The sequence below is a fragment of the Heterocephalus glaber genome, unplaced genomic scaffold (assembly GCF_053883595.1).
Source record: "Heterocephalus glaber isolate CG9 unplaced genomic scaffold, H.glaber_assembly_v1.0 deba00001479, whole genome shotgun sequence".
Classification (NCBI taxonomy): Eukaryota; Metazoa; Chordata; class Mammalia; order Rodentia; family Bathyergidae; genus Heterocephalus; species Heterocephalus glaber.
In genome coordinates, this window is record NW_028258316.1 from 3932666 (window position 1) to 3955674 (window position 23009).

Sequence of the window (23009 nt, forward strand, 5' to 3'; positions counted from 1 at the left end):
AAAGGCATGTGCCGCTACCCCCAGGACAAGCTAGAACTCTTGATTGCAGCTGCCAGAAAGGTGGATGTCGATGGCCCAGGAATGTGAACTCCCAAAACTAAAAGGCTAAGGATGGTGTCAGTCTCAAATGAGAATGAATCCACTGCCCCGAGTCTCCAAGGATGAGGTCCCTGCTAATTCTCTGCAGGGTCCTGGTGGCCCCATGGCCCCCGCCACATCCTTAGGCAGCCACACTTCTGTGTTTGCCTCCCACCCCATCCAGGAGAGGAAACAGTCCCTCCCACACTCCCCAAGCCCCAGGCACTCCTTCTCATACCCAGCTGCGTGTCCCTGGAGCCAGGACAGGGTTGGCCCCAGCCATCCACTCAGTGCTGGAGGGCAAATTTCCAGTAGAAAATCGGAAAAGGTGCAGAGAAAGTAAGTGGATTCCGAGGAAGCAACCCACAATGTGCATGTGTGACAGTGGGTAATTATTTGAGCTATAAATTCGACCCAATGAATTTATGTGCAGGTACTTTGTAAAAATTACAACTTTTCTCACTTGTCTGCCATGCTACTATCCTTAAGTACACTTCTTCCCAGCACTCAGGAAGCTGAGGCAGGTGGATGTGAGAGGAGACTGCCCCTCCATGTGGAACTGGGCAACTGCTCTGTGGAATGCACCTGAGCAGCCAGGCTGGCTTCTGCAGTCTGTCACCAGGGGAGCCTGACGGACTCAGTCCTGCTAGAACTCTGCTCTCCTCCCACACCCGCTGCTCTGCGTTCCATAAATCCTGCTTGCTATATTTCCAGAGAGACACCAATGCAAGTAAGCCTCGTAGATGTAAAAAGAGGTATATAAAGAACAAACTTTTACTCAGCGCTTGCGAGACAGAGTCGCTCGCTGAGCTGCCAGCATTAAAAGCCGCTTTTTGCTCCTATCTTCTGTCCAGGGTCCTCATCCTCTCCTGCTTCAGATAGACCGCTGCGAGCTCAGGCCAGCCTTGGCTACATAGTTCATTCAGGGCCAGCCTGAGCCGCATTTCGAGGCTATTAGGAAAAAGGAGGAACAAAGATAAGAGCTCAACAGGCAGGAGGTTTATTTAGAGCAAACCTGAGAGGGACAGTGGGTGTGAGAGCAGAGTGGCATCTCATACAGGCTCTGAGGTCTTTTACAGGGTTGGGAGCATGAGGGGCCGGCGGTGAAGGGGAAAGTAGAGGGAGGAGGAGCTGTAGCTACTGCCAGAGATAAGGCTTGAAAAGTGCAGGTTGTGGTGACTCAGGAGCTGGGAGCCGGGAGCTGGGCTGGAGAAGTGATGGGAGTTCAGGGGAAGCCCTGGTCACCCAGCCTGATTAACCTGTGATTAGCAGGTGTGAAAGCCAAAGGGAGGAAGAGGCTTACAGCGGCCTCTGCTCAGCCCAGGGTGTGGCGGCCGGACTCCTTCAGAGACCCTGTCTCAAAAAGAAAACCACCGATCTTACCTTTGCCAACCACCCTTTGTATATGTGAGAATCTGGGACTTTGAAAGAAAAGGCAGGCAGGGGAGACTGTGGACGTCAAGGGAAATCCAGCATCTGAAGAGGCTGTGAGGGGAAACGGGTTGAGGATATGTAGAATTCGGGGCTCGGGGAGGGCAGTTGAGCAGGCGCCCAGTCCATGGTACAAAGAGAAGAAAGCCTTGCTGGAGTGAAGGTGAGGGTTGCCCCCATGCCATGGCCAGGCCAAGAGATGAGCAGAGGAGGAGGCTGCAGGTGCCACCGAACTGGGGAGGAAGCAGAAGAAGAGCAGACTTAGGAAGCGAACAAGACAAAAATATCACTCATCTCACAGGAAACAAGACTGGAGCAACAACAAAATTGTTTTTTAACAGCCAGGAAGCTGGGCATGGTGGAGCACGCCTGTAACCCCAGCACTCTCCAAGGCTGAGGCAGGAAGACTGATTGCAAGTTCAAGCCCAGCCGGGGCAATTTAACGACAGAGAGCAACTTCTTCTGTCCAACAGCCTGACAAACTGACCTCCTCCATGCCTAGGTTGAACCCCACCCCTGAGGCCCGCAGCCCAGGCCTTCACAGTTTCTCAGATTTTGGTCCTATGCTGATCACACTCCAAAACTGCCCGTCTTTTATTCTGGATCATCACCACTAGACAAGCTCTAGAATCACTCATTAGCTATCTGTGAATGAAATCAGTTGTTAGGGTTTCTTTCCAGATGACCCCCAAGGCCTCATGCGCTCATAGGCAGGGCTTCTGAGAGGGGATGGGCTCATGCGGGTGTGATGCTCATTAGCAGATTAGTCCACTGATGAGTTCATAGCTAAATGCGCTGTTACTTCTGAGGTAGGGGGCTGGTCGCTGGGGCAGGGCCCGACCGGGTTCATCTCCCACCCTGGCCCTGGCTTCTCCCCTCTCTCTGCTTCCTGCTGCTGCTGCCTTGCCCCAAGCTGCTCTCCTCAGCTGTCTTCCACCGTGGATCTCCCCTCTAGCAACCCGGCTGCCTTGAAGCCAGTGACTGGACCAAACGTGAGCCCAAATAAGCTCACCTTGTGAGTAGGTATCGGGCAGTGTCTGAGTGATGAGGAAAGTGACTAAGACATCAATTACACAAGGGATCAATGCGATGCCTCCCCCGGCATCCAGCCTCTAAATGTCAGTGTTCCTGGCTCAGACTGGCCCTCTGCGCATTCTTCCTGTGCCTAGAAACAGAATCCGTCTGCTCGAGACTTCCAGTGCATGGGTAGAGGTCAGATTCACCCCAAACACCAGGCTCGAATGGCGAAGCCCAACCGACCTCCATTGCTGCTTGACAAAGTTCCAGCTGGGGGAAAGAAAGGGGGGAACACATCGTACCCTCATGTTTTATTTTTTCTTGCCATAATGTTTATAATTGTTACTCTGATCACAGGAGTCATTGTGTTTGTGACTAACAACAAACTCTCCATGAGACAAATTGGCAATGATGTATTGAAATCTGATCTGGCTCACAAGTCCCAAATTCCAGTTTCTCTTAGTTCTATTGCCACATCCACTCCTAAAGAAACCTCTCCTGAAACTCCCTCTGTTTCCCACTACTATAACTCCCCCTCTTATTGCTGACATTCTTTTTACTAAAGGGGTCTTATGAAGAGATTGAAAGGACAGACTTTAGATGTAAGAAATAGTGGAAAATGGGAAAAAGAAAGAAAGTTAAGACAGGTAAATGCATTAAGGAGGCAAGTTACTCAATATTTCTCAAAGTGCTGTAAATATCTCCTGCTCATGGACTATGAACCCAAATGACATTTAGTTAAGACGAATAGAGGTATAGAAAAATAGAGAGCTAATAGCAAACTATATTAACCATCGTGCAGTTTCTCAAGGGCCAGCTGGTGACCACAAGTTTGACACTTAGTTGATTCAATCTTGCTTGTACCCCCGCTGATATAGAGATTTTGATTAAGTTACTTTCTGTTCTGTTTAGGTGTGGGTAAATAAGGGGACAATTGTAATTTTTAAATATGTATTCGTGATGTTCAATGAAATGAAACAGCTTAGAGGAAGTGTACTTTGTTTAACAAAAAATAACCTTTACTTCAATAGAAATTGCTAAGGCAACTTAAAATGTAAACGTGTTCCGCCCAATGCCTCCCAGCTATTGCTTAAAGATATAAAAATAAATCAGACCCTGAGACTTCTCAGAGGGAACCTGAACATTGCTTGTGAAGGTTCTTTTCTCATTGCCGGCCCAGGACATCTCCCCTTCCTACCCTGCATCGACATCGACTGCAGCTGGTCTGCGCCACTCGAAAGCTCACCTGCATGCTTGCCACCTGCACAGGTATCTTCCTTCTCAAGCTTAATGTACTACGGTTTCCTCATTGCCCCCCTCCACCACACACACACCCCAGAATCTGTCATCTACACCCAAGCTGCCTCATCTTTGCCGGTGACATCATTCACTCAGGAACCCAGGGGAGGCAGCCTGCCGGGCGGCCAGTGCTGTGGCTCCAACAGGGGAACACCTGAGACCACACTGGGACTGGGGTGCTTGGTTCCGACACAGTCCTCCAGCTTCTGAAGTTCCCCGGGGCCTGGTCTGCCCGCCCTGGCTGCTTTTCTGCGCGGGGTGCAGTCGGCAGTGGGCCTGAGCTGGGTACACCCGAGCGGCCGCTTGGTAGTGCCAAGGCTGCTGTGAGTCTTGCCGAGCATGTGCTGTTCCTGGGTTACCGTCACTCCTCCCTCTTCTCGGGAACCTCTAGGTCCCTCCATGTCCCTGCCCCCAGGCCTTCGGTCTTTTGGAGTATTCAAATTATTTATTTGGTTTTGGCTTTGAGAGACTCAAAGAGTTAAGAAGTACAGTGGCTCTTCGGTTCTCAAACTTAAGGGGAGAATTAAGTTCGCCAAGCAAGGTCGAGGAATTGTGGGAAGAACTGAGCTCGTGAACTGAGGCACTGCTGTACAGTGCTTCCTCACACAGAAGGAAAAGAAAAACTTACTGTCATTTAAAAAGAGGCAGGGCTGGGGATTTAGCTCAGTGGTTCCGCTGCCTGCCTCACAAGCGTAAGGACCCAAGTTCAATCCCTGGTACCAAAAAATTAAAATAAATAAATAAATAGGGCCAGGGATTTAGCTCAGTGGTTTCACCACCTGCTGTGCAAGCGTGAGGACCCAAGTTCGATCCCCAGTACCTAAATAAATAAATGAAAAAGAGGCAGTTTTCACACCAAAGCAGCAACAGCAGTGGCCCTGGACAGACGTGGCTCTGGCTGTCAATTCTGGGTCCTATCGCTTGCCTACAGCTGTCTCCTCCTGGGTGACTTCTCTAATGCTACTTTTTTCTCTCTCCATTTTACTCAGTTTTGCCTTTATTATGATAACTACGGCCCCAAGTTTGTCCCTCTACATGAAAAGAGGTGTAAGTTGTGTTTCCTGACTGAATTTACAGCGTGCCTGACTTTTAGCTTGAGGTTTGGAACCAGAAATGTGCGCTTTGTGGCTTGCTGCTTTGTGGCAGCCGTGGAGAACCCAGCGGGCACCCAGAGCCCTCTCTGTTGTCATTCGAGCCAAGTTACCCCAGCCAAAGTTTGACAAATTATCAGCAGCCACAGGACAGCAAAGATCACATTAGTTGTGAAAAAAAAAAAAGCCAAATGCAAACTTTTACCTTTCAATAAAAAGCTGCTTGTATCATTGAAAGCTATGTGATTGTGTTTTTCTCTTAAGACAAAAGATGTTAATATGAGTTGTTTTTTTCTAAATGAAAACCTCGGTATTCAGGTTTAATTGCAGTGTTGGCACTTTTCGATAAATAGATGTGTTTGGGGTTGCAGTTTCGGCACTCGGTCTCTAAAAGGTTTGCCATTGGCCTAGTGAGATGAAGGGACAGGTCTTATTCCCTTTCTTAGATGGCCAGATAGTGGGGTGTCATCTGTGGAAATGTCCTCAGCCACATCTGTGAGGAATTGTTGGGTTTGGGGGTTCTGTGGAGCAAGGTGACTGCTCCTCCCCCATGAATGGGCTATTGAGTGGTTTTAAAATTGGCTAAGAGGGGCCGGGGATTTAGCTCAGTGGTTTTGCCGCCTGCTGTGCAAGCACAAGGACCCGAATTCGATCCCCGGTACCAAAAAAAAAAAAAAATCAGAATCTTTGGGCCAGGGAATTAGCTCAGTAGTGCTGCTGCCTGCCTCGAAAGTGCAAGGTCCGGAGTTCGATCCCTGGTGCAAAAAAAAAAAAAAAGCACATAAAATTGGCTAAGAGGCATCCAGCCAATAAGGCGATGCCGTTGTGGATTCTGTGTCTGGACTCTTCAAGGATATAGGACAGATTCTAAAGTTCAAAAGGGAAAAGTGATGCCTGTACACACAAGGCTGGGACTATCGGGAGATGCCTATCAGGGGCCCATCGTGGGCTAGGGCCTGCCTCGGGGACAGACCTAAGGGCTCTCACAGCTCCTTCCAAAAAGCCCATTTGGGATACACCTCATCCATCCCTCCTTGTAAGACCGTGGGCCTTACCAAACGCTCTGAGGAGCTGACTACAGCAAAGATCACCCGGGAGGGAACACACTGGACAAGTTGTAAAACAGACCTTTATTAGTCTGGCCAGACGGCACTCTCCAAGCTCCAAGCTTAGAGAGGCAAGAGGCTCAGAGCCTGAGGTCCTTTTATAGGAGATGGTAGAGGGAAGTTGGCAAACAGAAATACAAAAGCGGAGGAGAGGGATAAAACAGACCTTTTACAGATTGTTCTTAAGATAACATATTCAGATATGGAGTTGAGCAAGCATGACGGAACACTACGCACACAACAGACCTTCCTGGCACAACAACACGCACATCTCTGGAACTCGATGTCTACCTGGTGATCCGTAACAGAAGCAGACAAGTTGGGACCCTATTACAAAATGGAGTAACTGTTGTTCAGTCTCACATCCTAACTTCCTGTTTAAACACCTTTACACGGGTCTTTTCAGTTATGGATATTGAGGAGTGCAAAGGAAAACTGAGCAGATTCTGTGAGTCAAGGATCTGATGAGAATCTAGTTGCTTTTTAGCTCTAGATTGAAGAGGCGCTCCATAAACACTGTAATCTAGATGCAGAGTCTAGAGAATGTCAGATCATCCTAAGCCATATTTTATTAGTCAATCAGCTCCAGATATTAGCAAAAAGCTCCAGAAACTCCAACTGGATCCACAGAATGAAATAAGTCCATTGGTTGATGTATGTGGCCTTTAATAACCATGATGAGGTGGAAGACAACCTCAAGTTGAATAAGGAAAAGAAGCAGGCTAAAGCCATGCTCACCCCATTTGATAAGGTTCAAGACAGAGCCCTGTCAGGTTCGAAGAGTGGTGGAAGAAAGTCAGAGTGCTTCCAGTGCAAGGACCAGGCACTGGGCAAGGGAATGGCCCCAGAATCCACACAGCCCCTGTCGGACGTGTGGAAATATGGAGAAGACCCTAGGTGGTGGAAGAGGGACTGCCCTCATTCCCAGAGAGGGACGCGGTCATCCCTCCCCATAGTGGCCAGGGAAGAGGGCCCACTCCTGAACAAGAATATTCCCATTGATTTACAGGAGCCTCCGGTGATTCTAGAAGTAGCAGGCAAAGAAATTCTATTTCTCTGTGATACTGGGACAACTTATTTAGTTCTAGTTTCTTCTTGGGATGAGCTTTCTTCCCATTCTAAAGTTGTTGTGGGCATTGAAGGAGCTACCAATTAGAAGAGATACACCCTTCCTGCTCTGGGCCACTGTAATGTTCAAACCTCTGGCCACCTGTATCCTAGTTGCTGAGGTCCCAGCCAACCTGACCCCACGGAGCCCAAAGTCTATGCTGGGAGTTGATCCTCAAGCATGGTTTGAGGGCACCCTGGGAGGGCTGTCAAGGCCACTACCATAGTCATTCAGCTAAAGGACCCTACTCTATATCCTCACAGAAGGCGGTATTTCCTTAAGAAAGAAGCCAGACTGGGCCTAAAGCCCATTATTGATCAGTTTTTGGCACAGGTTTGCTGGTACCATGCCAGTCCCTGTGTAATACACCCATTTTACCAATAATCAAGCTGTGGAGAGAATATCGCCTACTACCAGTTCTCAGGGCATCGGTGAGGCAGCAGTACCTATTTACCTGTTAGTCGCAGACCCATAGATCTTTTTAGCTCAGATTGCACAGAGAAACCCATAACAGCCCTTAGACTCTTGGGCTTACAGCCAGGCTTGTGCTGCCAGGGCCACAGGACATCTGCATTTCCACAATGGATGCACAGCTCTTCATAACAAGGAATGGTGATTTCCAACTCGCGGTGATATGACAGTATCAGAGTGTTAAAATCACAATAAGACAGGTGATACATTACTAAAAAAAATTGAGTAAAATTGAATAAATTAAAATTAAGAAAACATTGTCCAGCGAGAGACCCTTGCTTCCTGTCCATATACAAGATTAAGAATTTTCAGCTGGGGATTTTGCTCAGTGGTGCTGCCGCCTGCCTTGCAAGTGCACGGTCCCAAGTTCGATCCCCAGTACCAAAAAAAAAAAAAAAAAGAATTTTAGTACAAAGTCCTGCTCTCATAAAGAAAGAGTCACTCTGGTGCTCTTGCTCGCTGAGTAATGTAAAAACACACTCCCTCCCTCCATCACGCCTGGATAACACACACAAGCCCACGTTGCTACATCACTGGTTTATTTCAAGACTGACAGCTGATCTAAACCCACTTCGGTACCCCACACTCCCCAACACCATAGGTATGACAGCCCTTTAGGGAGAAATAGCAGTCCTCAAGGCCATTTAACCAATTTTGCCTTCCCCTTGGGGCGTTCTGCGTGGGTCCTGCAGCTTCATCCTAACATTTTTATAACACTTGTTCTTGGAATCACTTGGAGGGCAGTTGTTGCTCCTTGGTAGTCGAGGTATTTGTCCTCTCCAGAGACCCCTACTGATAACCTGTACGGCTTTAGGGGCCCAGGTAGCTGTACCTGAGATCTGGAGGTTCGTTGGCAATGAGGGTACAACACAGCCTTCAGAGCCAGGAAGGTAGCATAAAGGAGTGTGGAAAGCTGGGAGAGACCACGTGAAACAGGAGATTCCTGTTCAAATGAGGAGGCCTTTTCTCCTCTCTGAACATTAGTGTGGGGTGATTGTGCAGCACCAGGATTCCTGGATCTTACGTTTTTAATAACAGTCAGAAATCTTCATTTTCTTATAAAATCTCCTGATAATTAAATGTTGCTGGGTAGTTTAAATTTATTTTTAAAAACACAGGGGCCGGGGATTAGCTCAGTGGTTCTGCCACCTGCCTCGCAAGCCCAAGGTCCCAAGTTCGATCCACGGTGCCAAAAACAAAACAAAACAGAACGAAACACAGTTGGCCTATAGATTCAATCTGCCCTGTGGAACATAGACTAGCTTTGGAAAGATAGTTGATTTTTTTTCTTTTTGGTACTGGGAATCGAAGTCAGGGGCTTGCGCTTGCCAGGCAGGCACTGCGTTGCTGAGCTACATCCCTGGCTGAACAGTTAATTTTTGGGGGGGGGGTACGGGGATTGAACTGTACTTGCAGGCAGGTGATGGCACCACTGAGCTGAATCCTCGGCCCCCAATAGTTAATTTTTGTAGTATAGACTCTGTGTTAATGGTACATGTGAGCCAAAAAAAAAAAATTCTCACTTATTCCGTCTCCCTCTCTCTAAGATGAGGAGGAGGTGATGCTACATCTTGGAGGACAGGTAAGCTAGGTGGAGACAAAAATAAAAGTAAAATTGGGCTGGGGATTTAGCTCAGTGGTTCCAGTGGCTGCCTCGCAAGCGCAAGGTCCCGAGTTTGATCCCTGGTACCAAAAAATAAATAAAAGTAAGATATAATATCAGCGGGCTATCAGGATCCCAGATTACATGGAGCCCTGTGGTTCCTAACATAGACCCTGGCTTTCACTCTGTGTCAGATAAAAGCTAGTGGGAAGATTAAGTAAAACACCAATGTGATACTATTATTTTTTCCAAAGTTCCTGAAGGGATCAATTACAACATCACCACCACCAACAGCAAAAAACTTATGGGAGAGCTGTCCCTGCAATCCAAGAGAGAGACAATGGTGGTCACATCCTAGGTGTACGTTGACCAGCATAGGACTTGCTTCACATTAAAAATAACATGCAAAAAGAAAAAAAGGCATGGCTGTGATACATTTTTAGATGCTTATAGTACTAAAAACATATAAGCATATGAAAAATATTATCTAGGATATTCTTTCACTATTCTTTGGAATTTATTTCTATTTGGCAATGTTCAGAGTAAAAAGTTAAAGAAAAAAATGAAAGTTTTTATTTCCTGATGACCAAATCGCTAGCAATGAATTGTTAGATATCTTTAGATGTTCTTGCTAAAACACACAAGAGGGAAAAATAAAAGCATCTGGCCATGGCTCTGACCTCCAGCCTCTCTGCAGGGCAAAGGGAGAGAACTGCGGCCTACCCTCCCCACCACATAGGCCCGAGGGCTCTTTCATGCCGTAGGTGGAGACACCATTGGATTTTGCTTCTGGCTGACAGTCAAGGGCACGTGTAAGTAGAGCGTAAGTAGAGCGTAAGTGCTTTTAATCAACTTCCTGTAGCTGCAATCCCGGGATGGCTGCTCCATCAGGGAAACCTGGCATCACACGAAGGCTCCGGCTGCCACCCAGCCACCCCACTCTGGCCCTGCAGGAGCCCCACGTCTAGTGGAAACCCGGCTAAGCACACAGGGCGTCCCTGGGTCCTCTCACTCCGCTGGAGCCACATGGCCTTTTGACACTGTTGCCCTTTAGGCCACCAGGAGGGGAGGGCACTCCAGCAACTCAGCCACAGTCTGCAGCCTGGCAGTGTATGCGGGAGTTGAACCCCACTGGGGGCCAGCAGAATGTGCCCGGATGTTGGGGCTGCAGTGGGGCTGTTTCCCTCCGTGAGTAGTGAGGAGAGGTCACTAGTGAAGCCTTCTCCACTCGACAGAGGTGACTACACTGCAGAGGGGCCCAGCTGCCTCGGGGGAGCAGATGGAACCCAATGTGATGAGAGCTGCTAATCAGAGCAGGCGCCAGCCCCGCCTGAGACCACGGTGGCATTTCACCCTGAGTGACCCTTTTGTAGGAGTACAGCGTCCACTGTTGTGGCTGGGACTGGACAGAGGTGTAGGGGAAGAATAGCAGAGGGAGGGCAGAGGGAGAGAGTGAGAATGAATGAGAATGAATATGAATATTTCATGTCCACTTAAAATTACTCTGGGTTCCAGGCCCAGTTTACCATGTCTCCCTGTTCAGAACTTAGGGAGATGTTTCTTATACTACAGTGACTAGCTTGCCATTTATATTCTTTCATAGCTACTTTAATAAAATCAGTAAGAAATACAGTATACAGCTAAATCTATGTCATGCCATTAGCATGCGTATACTCCAAAATGTCAGGCATGGTTATACCATGGATGCAGAAATCCAGGAGTTTGGCCAGCTTTGAAGGAGTCCGGCCACCACATCCTGGCCTGTTGAGCTCTTATCTTTGTTCCTCCTTTTTCCTAACAATCTTGTAAAGCTCTCTCCCCTCCTTTTAATTTTTCTAGTTTTCAATAACTTTCCAGATCCTTGTATGTTTTTTTAAAGCATTACAAAAAGTCTTCTTTCAAAAAGGATGCAAGCTGACTGTGGTGGCACATGTCTATGATCCCAGTATGTGGGAGGCTGAGACGGGATTGCCTCCAGTTGGAGGCCAGCTTGGGCTATATAGTGATTTGAAGGCCAGCTTTCACTACATAGCAAGACCCTGGCTCAAAAACCAAAACAACAAACAAAGAACAAAGGAAAAAGGGCTACATACACAACTTCTAATGTACAGTGCGAAAGGGCTTTGAAAGTCTATCATCTGAACACTCTGTTTGAATACCAGGGTAATAACTGAGCAGAGCAGGGTAAGTGTGGAAGGGAGGAAAATAACGGCCCAGGCTCTGGATTAAATCCTAACGGTCCTTTTCCAGCAAGCCACACCCCTTTCTAGAACGTTCCCTGGCTGGGGTCTCCCCTGGCATTCTTCCCGTCAGGTCCATTCCTGGGTCAGGGTTCTGCGGGGTAAGACCGTTCTTGCCCAACCTCTTCTCGTCTCTGGTAGGGGCCACCACAGTGATGATTTTGTTCACTTACAGAAGCCAGGGCTCAGGCCTCTTTGTCAGGTCCAAGAGCAGGCGTTAAAAAGGGCGAAGGTTTGCCAGTCGAGTTTTTTTATTTTTATTTTTTTGCGGTACCGGGGATTGAACTCAGGACCTTGTGTTTGCGACGTAGGTGCGGCGCCACTGAGCCAGTCCATTATTTTACTTTGGATTTTTTATTTTTTACTTCCCATTGGTACTGGAAATTGAAGTAGCTCGCTAGGCTGTTTACATTGTTATTTATTTATTTTCATTGTTTTTTGAAATTTGAGACTGGGAGTGGCTCAGTCTTTAAATTGCCCTGATTCGTTTGATCTTGGTGATCACTCTGCCTCAGCCTCCCGGAGCGCTGGGATTGCAGGCGTGCACCGCCGCGCTCGCCCGGTTTACTCTGATACGGCGCCGCTTGCGTTTTTAACCCGCGCTCGCCCGGTTTACTCTGATACGGCGCCGCTTGCGTTTTTAACCCGATGTTTTCTCCTGTTATACAAAGTGTGCATGCGTCCCCATTGCCTGTTTGCAGGTTGCCGTGTTTTAGGTTTGGAGCACACCCGGCCGGAACACCTGGGCGTTGAAAAGGGGAGAAGCGCAGAAGCAGCAGGAGGTAGGCGCGACGCGAGCAGGACGAAGCCCTCTGTGCTTCTGTCCGCTCCCAAACTTATTTTCCGGGTTAAAACTGGCTGGGGGGGGGCCGGGGACGTAGCTCAGCGGCGCCGCGCCTGCCTCGCAAGCGGTACCGAAAAGAAAAAGAAACAAACTAGCTCGGGAGCCGTGCGGACCGCCCCGGCCGGGCCGCGCGCGCGGGGCGAGCGTAATCCTCGAGCCCCGGGGCCGCCCTCGCGCCCCCTCCCGACGGCTGCTAACCGCCCGAGGGCCGGCAGGCGCTGAGGGCCGCGGCAAACTTTTCCCGGCCGCTCGGACGGGCGCTCCTGATTGGTCGAGCCCCTGCATCCCGGAAGTGACGTCCCGCCCTGGGCGTGGTCTGCCCGCCGGGTTTGCTGCTTTCCTTTCCACGCCCCGCTTCTCCGCGCATCAAAACAAGACCGTCGCGGAGGGGGCGGGGCCTGCACTCGCGGCGACTGCGGGTTGGCCCCGGGCTTCCGCTCGCACTTCCGGCGGCGGAGGTTGGGAGTCCAGGCATGGACGTGCGCTAGCGGTGGACGCGGCGGAGCGGGGTGAGCCGGGTGGTTCGCTGGAGGCCGCAACCGGGCGGCGGGAGCGCGCGGCCGGGAGGTGCACGCGGCTGAGCCGGGGAGAGGCGGGGTCCGCGTTCGGCTCCTGCGCGCAGGTCCGGCCCGGCCCGCCTCGCCTGGGGTGGCCGAGTCTCGGCGAGCCGGTTCTGTCGCGCCGCGCAGTTTCCCGGGCGCCAGGGTCCTTGGCTGGCAGTGTCGCCCTCGGGCCCGCCTGTCCCCGCCGGCGCCCGCCCTCCCGCCCGCCTTAAAGGGTCCTGGGCGGGCGGAGAGTGGCGGCGCCGAGTCTGTCTCGGGCATCCAGGGGGAAGGAACCTGCGCGGCGGATTTGGGCCGCGGGTGGCCGAGAGGCCAGCTGCCCGAGCGTGGACGGCCCCGCAGGACGAGGCCGTCGACATGTGCACCTGTCTCATCGGCAGCCCTGGCTGGCTGTGGGGTTGACCCGGGGCTCTGGGGAGCCACTGTGTCAGCTGTTCTTTTTACATCTCAGAAATATTCTTCAGGAGCCCAAGGTCTGGATATGTGTGAATGCCTGTCCTTAACTAGCACAGCCGTCTGAACTGAGAGGATCACTTTCTTCAGGGCGTTTGCCAAGGTAATTATTTTAAACTTGTAAGACTCTTCCCCCAGTTGTTTAATGTTTATCAAGCACTGGTGCTACAAAACTATGTAGAACAGGTCCTTGCCCTAACAGACTCGGGATTTCTGAGCGCTGGGCAAGTGAGTGAGTGGCAATTGAGACTCCCCCCGCCCGATGCGCACAGGGTGGCATCACACGCAGGTTCGTGGGGGCTGGAGCAAGTGGGAGGTCAGCAGAGACAGCTGGAGGGGAGGGGGGATGCCACTCGGGGAGCAGAGCACACGGGTGGCTCCTGCTGGAGTCGCCAGAGGAGGGCTTTAAACTTGAATCTGAGTTCTACCAACTCGATCTGATCATTTACTTTTTTTCTTAAAGTTCCTGAGATTAAAAACCAGGCAGAGATATGAAGGATGAGTATTCAAGGCAGATAGAAGAGCTATAAAGTCAGGGAATGCCAAGCACCATGAAGTGTTTTAGGAAGAGGTAAGTATGAGGTAACAGCGAGATGCTCTGAGGCCACATTGTGGAGGGCCTCCATAATGAGTTCAACAATTTGAGTTTTATCCCAAAGCAAGTGGAGGAGTCATCTTCTTTTGAAGTCCAGTGTGTGTTTGGGCCTCTGGGAACATTTTGGAGCAATGATTAGTGATGGGTCAAATAAAGGACAGCAATCATTTAGGCTTCTTCAGTCATCAGGCAGATAAGTGAAAATACATTAAACTAAGCCAGCGGCAGTGACACTGAGAAGAAAGTGCAGGGGTAGACGTAGGGAGGGAGACTGGGACTCAGGTAAGGCTAAGGCCAAAGGAGAGTACAGGGCAAGTCCTAGGCTGCTGGCTTGAAAGTTGAATGGATGGTAATGTTGTCAATCCAGGGACCAAAGGACAGACAACAGACTAAAGGGAAGAACTTTGTTCTGCCAGACATGTAAGTAGAGACATGTTTTATGTCCCCAGCACCTCAAGAAAAGTGTGTTTTTGTTTGTTTTGGTTTGGTTTTAAGTGGGGTGTGCACCTGTAGTCTCAGCTACGTGCTAGTCTGAAGCAGGAGGATTACTTGAGGCCAGGAATTTAAAACCAGTCAGGGAACATAGAGCGCCCCCATCTCAAAAAAGAAGAAAAGGAAAATTTTCCATCTTTGGGAAGCTTTAATATAGGTAGTAGCTGAAACAGTTTAAATAAGGTCACCCAAAAAAGAGAATAATGAAGAAATTAGAAGTCTCAAGCCTTTGGAGACTTTGATATTTGGATGTTGAGCAAAGGAGGAAGTGATTATTGAGGATTATTGGGTAGGTCAAGTGTCCGGAGCACAGTATATTGCTGTAGCATTTCATACAAGTTAGAGTCTGTCGTGCCCGACGTAAGTGGGACCCCCTCAGCAAACATGCTGTGCTCCACAAACAACAGGAAACCACTAAAGGGCCATGCTGCCCTCAGTAAACAGAACAGATGGCCGTAAAGAAAATTTAGGACGACATACAGTCTCCTCAGCACCGAGAAGTCCAGTATTACCTGTACACCTGTGCCGACCATTCTGGGAACTTTGACCCCAAGCACTCCATCCCACATTCCTGAAAACAGATTAACTGGGAAAGGTAAAAGAGATTGTTGCTTGATGTTTGTGGCTAGTTAATACTGAGAAATGATATCCCAAAGATAAGTCTATGGCAAGTTAGAGTTACATCTCTGGTGAAGCATCGGTTGTTGCTCAGAGAGTTACTTATTTTTGTCCTGCATCTTGAATAGCATGTCGTTCTCATTTATGGTTCAGTAATGACTCCAAGCAGTTCCAGTCCAGTGAAAGTAAAGCAGACCTTAAGAACTGAAGACATAGTGGCTTCAGTCATTTATGAGCAATAATTTTCTCCTTAAAACGAGTACTCTCTACTGAGATTTCTTGGGCTTAGCTCTTGAACCATAATGACTTTAGATTTGAGAACATAATTACATGTTTTGGCCTTTTGAGAGAAACGAGAGAATGTTTCTCTGTATGTTGTGCTCTACAGCAGTATTTTGTATGGATTCTAGATTCCATGGTGCTTACCTTTCTTTGTGTCAGTAACTCCGGTCTACTCTAAGGAAATTGAGTCCTGCCTTCTGGAGTGTGAAAATAGGCTCCCTCACTGAGTGTAATAAAACCTCAACTAGTTTCTCAGTACATTTCTTTTTTTTTGGTACCGGGGATCGAACTCGGGACCTTGCGCTTGCAAGGCAGGTGGCAGAACCGCTGAGCTAAATCCTCGGCCCTCAGTACATTCCTTTTGCTGTCTGCTCTGGTAATTATTTTAAAGTACCCAATATTTTATTTACAGTCCCATAAGTTTTTTTTTTTTTTTTTTTTGGTACTGGGGATCGAACTTGGGACCTTGAGCTTTCGAGGCAGGCACTGGAACCACTGAGCTAAATCCCCAGCCCTCCCGTAAGTTTTTTAAAGTTTAGATTGGTTGGTCTTTTTATCTGCTGAAGTCATGCTTGAAACAATTGGTGTTTGGGACATCTCTGAAGTTTCACTTTCTGTTGTTAGATTTGAGTTCACTTCCTGCATTGAGTTAGATCACCGGATAAAACAGCTTCTGCAAACTATTCTAGTATTTTGATGTCCTTTCAAGATTTTTTTTTTCTTTTCTTCAGATGAAGACTATGTAATTCACATTGTCCTTTTTTGTTCCACTTCTCAAGAAACTTCTAATTTTTGGATGCTGAAATTGTACTCCTCCTAAATGAGTTTTGACCTTTTTTTTAAAATCTTATTACTATTTTTTTTTTTTTTTTGGTACCGGGGATCGAACTCAGGTCCTTCTGCTTGCGAGGCAGGCGGCAAAACCCGCTGAGCTAAATCCCCGGCCCTGAAATCTTACTTTTAATTTTTTTTTTTGAAATCTTATTTTTTAGTTTTTTTCTGCTTTGAGCTTCTCTACCAGCTTGTCCAGCTTTTGCCTGGATAGTTTTTTTGTTTTTGTTTTTTTTGGTACCGTGGATCAAACTTGGGACCTTGCTCTTGCGAGGCAGGTGCGGAACCACTGAGCTAAATCCCTGGCCACGTTGCCAAATTTCTGAATCCAAACATTTAGAGACTTTGTTTAGGTTTCCTTTTGTTTTATTTTTTCCTCCTGAAGGGAGACTATTTAGATTTTTTTTTCTAATTGTCTGTTAGAAATTTTAATATGTTGTCTGCCTGTTAAGTTCTTGATATATACATGTGCTTTAAATGTCAGAAGAGTAGGATTTTTTCATATCTCACTGATGAGTTTTTACCTTTGTTAGGATATTACCTACCCTGATGAGAATGGGTGAGGTAGGGTCATTTGCTTCGTGGAATAAATTTATATTGGATCTGTAATCCTCCCATCACCCAATTTGGTTGATAATTAACAGTCATCGGATAGTTAGCTGAAGGTTAAGTTTTTAAAGATCAGGTCAGTTGGATAATTTTCTGGCCCAATTCCTAATGATTGTTTTCATGTGAAAGAACACTTGATTCCTCTTGGGTATGGTTGTCTTCCTTTTATTTCAGTAGACTGGCAGATAGTTGCTTAGATAATACTCAGTTTGGGTGTGTCTGATATTTTTTCTATGAACTCTGTATGACAGGCTTTGGGGAAGCAACTACAGAGTTTAGGTTTCTTATCACTTTGTATCAGGGTATAGCAACATTATTCCTGGTTAGTTTAACCTTGATTGACTGGTAAAGGTTGTGCTTGCCAGGTGTCTTAGCCTCTGCAACTCTGAGGAGGGAAGGTCTATGTTGACTGCGGGTCTGTAGAGGCTTCAGTTGATAGTCAGCTGGCTCCAAGGCAGGGTGGCATGGCAGAGGAGAAATAGTCCGTGGCATAGCTGTGGGAGGAAGGAGGGAGACAGACCCTTCCAGGCCACGTCTCCAGGGCCCCGCCTCCTGCAACCAGTCTTTGCCCCCCAACAGCACACTCAGCTGTAAACCTGTCGGCGACTAAACTCGTGCCCCCGTGATTTGATCACCCCCACAGCCCCACCACGAGTGCAGGAGGCTTTGGGGGGCCATCTAGATACTGTGTAAACCGTAGCATTCAGATGTCTTCACGATACAGTTATGGTTTTTCCTTTTCCAAATTGTTTTCTTTGAAGGTGATTCATTTATTCCAGCCTGTACTCAAGGGAGCTGGGATTAAGCTCTATCCTCTGTAACAGAATATGTATAATTTTTTGGGATTCTTGCAGGAGGAAGATGAATTTTCTCTGTCCTGTTTGTTTATTCGTTCCTTTATTTGTGTTGGTATAGATGAATTTTTAGTGATTCTAATTGTTTCAACTGTAGGTCTGGGGGAGCGCTTTTTTTTTTTTTTTTTTTTTTTGGTACCAGGGATCGAACTCGGGTCTTTGCACTTGGGTAGCAGGCGGCGAAACCACTGAGCTAAATCCCTGGCCCCTAGGGAGCGCTTTTGATTCTCTGTCATTACACTGTTCTCCAGGCTCACTTTTCATTTCCTCTGCCCGACCTGATTTATTTAATGTACTATCAGTACACACATTTGCTTTTTATGTGGGCACAGTATACTGTTGACTAATGGGCTTTCTGGTAGCTTTTCTTTTTTTTTTTTGATACTGAGGATTGAACTCAGGAACTTGTCCTTTCAAGTGAGCTGAATTCCTGGCCCTCTGCAAGTTTTTTTTTTTTTTTTTTTTTCCTCTGCTAGTTTTTATAAATGCATTTATTTATAGGGAAAAATATAGTATCTTACATTATATTTATTACACACCATTAGAGATCTCTTTGTTATTTTTTTTTTTTTGGTACCAGGGATCGAACTCAGGTCCTTGCGCTTGTGAGGCAGGAGGCAGAACCACTGAGCTAAATCCCCGGCCCTTTACAAGTGATTTTTACAAAAAGTTTATTCTCTTAAAGGATTTTTATGTTTACAGAGAGTTCTGGAACAGGGCTTCTGGGAAGATGAAAGAGCTCTTGAGCTTTTGATTTTGCTGCCAGTGAATTATTAGGATATTCTAAAATCTCTACTTTGAAAACTGATAAGACTGTGTCTATGTGTATTTTCCATCAGTACTATACATAGTTTTTTTTTTCCTCCTCCCAGTACTGGGTTTGAACCTAGGGCCTTTTAAGTGTTTTTTGTTTTTTTTTAATTTGAGACAGGATCTTGCTAAATTGCTCAGGCTGGGTCTCCTGCCTCAGCCTCCCATGGTACTGGGATTAGAGTTGTGCACCACTGTGCTCTGGTCTTCTGCACAGTTTTGACCCTTCTCTCTAGCACAGGTGTGTTTTGCTTTATGCTGTTTATTATTAACGACTGGCTTTCGGGTTTGTTTTTCTTTTGCAGTGCTGGGGATTGAACCTAGGGCCTTACACATGCTAGGCTGGCACTCTTACCACTGAGCTCCATCCGTTCCCTGCAGTAAGTCAGTTCAGTGATGATAAGGTGCCTAGCAGAACATTCTGGCTGTGGAAGCACATTTAAGTTGAAGACCTGGGTCACAACTAGACAGCGTACGCATTCTTCACACAGAATGAGTGTGAGGTGTTATTTTTGACTTAAGATTTTAGATGTCTTCTTTTCTGGATATAGGTGCAGAATGAGCACATGTTGTTGGTGTACACCAGGTGGTATTTCCACCACTGACTTCCTGAAGTGCTATGCATCGTCCAAGACCCAGGACCGTGAATTCCAAACAGCTGATGAAGATCTCTGCTACTGCTTGGAGTGTGTGGCTGAATACCACAAAGCAAGGGATGAACTGCCATTCTTGCATGAGGTAATTTATATTAGATAGGCATCCTTTTTCAGAGCTTTATAACTAAGAAGAGACTAAGTCTGGATTCTGTTAGAAGCATTCATGGAAATGATGTGATTTAAATTTTGAAAACTAATGTACATCTAGTACGTAGCTGTGGTATGTAGGTGTTGAGTAAATACCCCTGATGGAATTGAATTGGAACCTGAAGTAGAATTTTAAGATCTATCGCTTATCATTTTAGTATGAAACAGTTTATGAAAAGAAGTCATTTATGAGGTATATTTTTGTTTCTTTTTTTCCTTAAATTCTTTTATTGGCACATTTTAGGTATACAGTACATTTACATTTATCATCGGGTGCTTGTACCTGTACATGTGTATCTTGGTTCTTATTTTTTCGCCATTCCCTGTGCTCCCTTCCCTATTTACAAAGACTTTGTTTCCATTTTTTCCTTTTCTCATAATTTTTCCTTTCCCTTCTTTCCTTTCCCCTGCCCCTCCCACTTCTCCTACCCTTTTGGACCTTTTCTTCCTATTTCAAATTATCAGTTATTCATTTTAGTCATTTTATTCCTTATTTACACTTTCAGCTTCTCATACTAGAGAAACTACTCAGTATTTACACATATGTGTTCTATTTATTTCACTTAAAGAGGATGGCCTCAATATGCATCCATTTAGCTATAAATGTCTCTAGTTTCTCATTCTTTATGGCTGAGTAGTACTCCATTTTATAAAAAAACCGCATCTTCTTTACCCAGTTTCCAGTTGATGGGCACTTGGGCTGTTTCCAAGCTTTTGCTATTACAAACTGTGCCACTGTAAACATGGGTGCACATATACTGCTGTGGCATGATTCTTTTAATTCTTTTGGGGAAGATACCCAGCAGGGAAATAGCTGGGTCCAATGGGACCTCTAGCCCTAGTTCCTTGAGGTATCTCCACACTGATTTCTGCAGTGGTTGCACCAGTCTGCACTCCCACCAACAATGGAGAAGGGTTCCTTTCTCCCCACACCCCTGCCAGCATTTGTTATTGGTTGATTTCTTGGTAGCAGCCATTCTTTCTGGGGTGAGGTGGAATCTCAGTGTTGTTTTCATCTGTATCTCTTGAATGACCAGTGATGTTGAACATTTTTTCATATATTTATTTGCTGCTTTTACTTCTTTGAGAAATGTCTATTCATTTCAGATGCCCATTTTTGAATTGGGTCTTTGAATTTGGGGTGTGTGTGATTTTTTTCAGTTCTTTATATATTCTAGATAGTAGTCCTTGGTCTGAAGTACAGCTGCTAAAAATTTTTTCCCACATTGTAGGTTGTCTCTTAGCTCTGTTGGTGGTTTCTCTTGCTGTACAGAAGTTTTTGTTGTTTTTTTTTTGGTTCTGGGGATGGAACCCGGATCCTTGCGCTTGTGCAGCAGGCGGCGAAACCACTGAGCTAAATCCCTGGCCCCAGAAGCTTTTTAATAAGATGAGATCCCAGTTGTTGATTCTTTGTGCTAGTTCCCGTGCTACTGAGGATTTGTTCATAAAGTCTTCTCCAATGCCAAGGTCTTCAAGAGTTCTACTTATCTTCCAGCAAGTTTAGTGTTTCTGTTTTAATATTTAGATCTTTAATCCACTTCCATCTTAGTTTAGTGCATGGTGATAAATATGGGTCTAGTCTTAATCTTTGGCAGGTTGAAATCCAGTTTTTCCAACACCATTTATTAAATAGGCTATCTTTCCTCCAATGAGGGTAGTTGGCTCCTTTGTCAAAGAGGAGGTGGCTGAGTATGTCTGGAGTTGTTTCTGCATCTTCTAATGTATTCCACTGATTCTCAGATCTGTTTCTTTGCCAGTACCATGCTGTTTTTATCACAGTAGCTTTGTAGTATAGTTTCAAGTTGGGGACTGTGATACCCCCTGCCATGTGTCTGTTGCCTAGAATTGCTTTTGCTATTCTAGGTCTCTTCTGGTTCCAAATGAATTTTTGGATTGTTTTCTCTAGTTCTGTGAAATATATTGTTGGAATTTCAATCGGCATTGCATTAAATTTGTATAGCAGTTTTGGAAATATGGCCATTTTCACTATATTGGTTCTTCCTACCCAGGAGCAAGGGATATCTTTCCATTTTCTTATATCCTCTTTGATCTCTTTTTTTCAGAGTGCTGTAGTTTTCAGTGTAGAGGTCTTTTGCTTCCTTTGTTAGATTGATTCCTAGATATTTCGTTTTTTTCGATGCTATTATAAAAGGAATTGTTTCCCTAATTTCTCTCTCAGTGAGTCTGTTACTTGTGTATAAGAAGGCTATTGTTTTTTGAGTGTTGACCTTGTATCCAGCTACTCTACCGAATATGTCAATTCTAGAAGTCTCTTGGTGGTGTTTTTTGGGTCTTTTTCGTTTCTTTTTTTGATGTCCATGCTGTATTAATGTATCTGAATGGCTTGGGTGGTTTTTTTATTGGTTAGTAATAACTTTTTCTTTTTCATGGGTGGATGATTATAAACCCCTGAAAGCAAGCACATTTATTACATTTATCTGATGAAAAACAACACAGCTCCTAGAGATGTATACAGTATTGGTGGGTGGGCATGATTACTTATGAATCTATGTTGAAAAACTTTCATATTATAAATTTTCCTAATTACAAAGTTATCTGAGGTGTTTGTGCAAAAGCTCTTGTTCTCAAGAGCCGGGCGTGGTGGCGCAGGCCTGTAATGCCAACACTTGGGAGGCTGAGGCAGGAGGATCACCATGAGTTCAAGGCCGGCCTGGGCTACATAGTGAGTTTAGGCCAGTCTGAACTATAAAGTGAGAGCCTGTGTAAAAAAAAAAAAGAGACCAAAAGCTCATTTTCTCAGGCACTGTAGGCAGCCATGGCTAGAACATAGGAAGACATGGGATAGAAGGCCTGGCTCAGGCTTTTGACAAAGAAGTTCCACCTTCTTGTTCCCTTTTGAATATGTTTCATGAGGATTTTGAGATAATTGTAGCAAAACTGCAAAAGAAGCATTAAAGCATCTCATACTCTGTGGTTATATCCTATTAGAGTGGCCATGTTTAGAAACAGTTTTCTTCAAACCTAATGCAGCCATACTTTATGTTCTTTGCTCTCTCTTCCTTCAGATATAGTGGTTTTTACAATTTGAAGATTTGTAGCAACTCTGCTTTGAGCAACTCAGTGCCATTTTTCTAATAGCATACACTCAACTTTCTGTTTCTGTATCACATTTTGGTAATCTCACATGCTTCTACCTTTTTTATTATTATGACATCTGTTACGGTGATCTGTGGTTAATGATTTTTCATGTTAACAATTATAATTGTTTTGGGGCGCTGGTAAACATGCCTGTGTAATAAGATAAACTTGGTAAGGGCCGGGGATTTAGCTTAGTGGTTCCAGCGCCTGCCTTGCAAGGGCAAGGTCCTGAGTTCGATCCCTGGTACTAAAAAAAAAAAAAAGATGAACTTACTAAAGGTTCTGTGTGTTGTACTGCCTTACTAGCAGACTGCTTCCCATCTCTTTCCCTTTCCTGGGCTTTGTTAGTGTCTGAGACACAGCTGTACGTAATGAAATTAGGCCAGTTAAAAACTCAATGGGGCCCTGTGTGTTCAGGTGAAAGGAAGAGTCGCGTATGTCTCACTTTGTCAAGTGCTGGAAATGATTAATTTAGTGAGGAAGGTTTGTGGAAAGCCACAGTGCGCCAGAAGTGAAGCCTCTTGTGCCAAACACACAGCCAGGTCTTTGTTTTTTGGGTTTTAGGGGTTTTTTTTGGTACTAGGGATTGAACTCAGGACCTTGTGCTTTCAAGACAGATAAGGTGCCACTGAGCTAAAATCCCCAGTTCTGTTTTTTTGTTTTTTTGGAGACAGGGCCTTGCAGTGTAGTTCAGGCTGCCCTTGAACTCACA

General features: G+C 46.1%; 1 protein-coding gene across 13 annotated transcripts in view; it reads left to right on the top strand.

Moving 5' to 3' along the window:
* The first annotated feature begins 12138 nt into the window (after window positions 1–12138).
* The window catches only part of Setx (senataxin), a 74344-nt gene continuing 63473 nt past the window's right edge, over window positions 12139–23009 (top strand). For 5 of the 13 annotated variants that reach the window (XR_002396522.2, XM_021261826.2, XM_021261832.2 and 2 more), the window contains exons 1-4: window positions 12661–12797; window positions 13303–13407; window positions 13768–13875; window positions 18947–19133. Coding sequence is in view for 12 of the 13 variants with exons in the window: in XM_021261826.2 (XP_021117485.2) it covers window positions 13844–13875; window positions 18947–19133 (219 nt within the window). In the remaining variant the exon portion in view is untranslated. Of the gene's footprint in view, window positions 12227–12619; window positions 12798–13302; window positions 13408–13767; window positions 13876–18946; window positions 19134–23009 lie in introns of those variants that run through there. The other 8 variants (XM_004849058.4, XM_087182993.1, XM_021261828.2 and 5 more) reach the window with 7 other exon arrangements.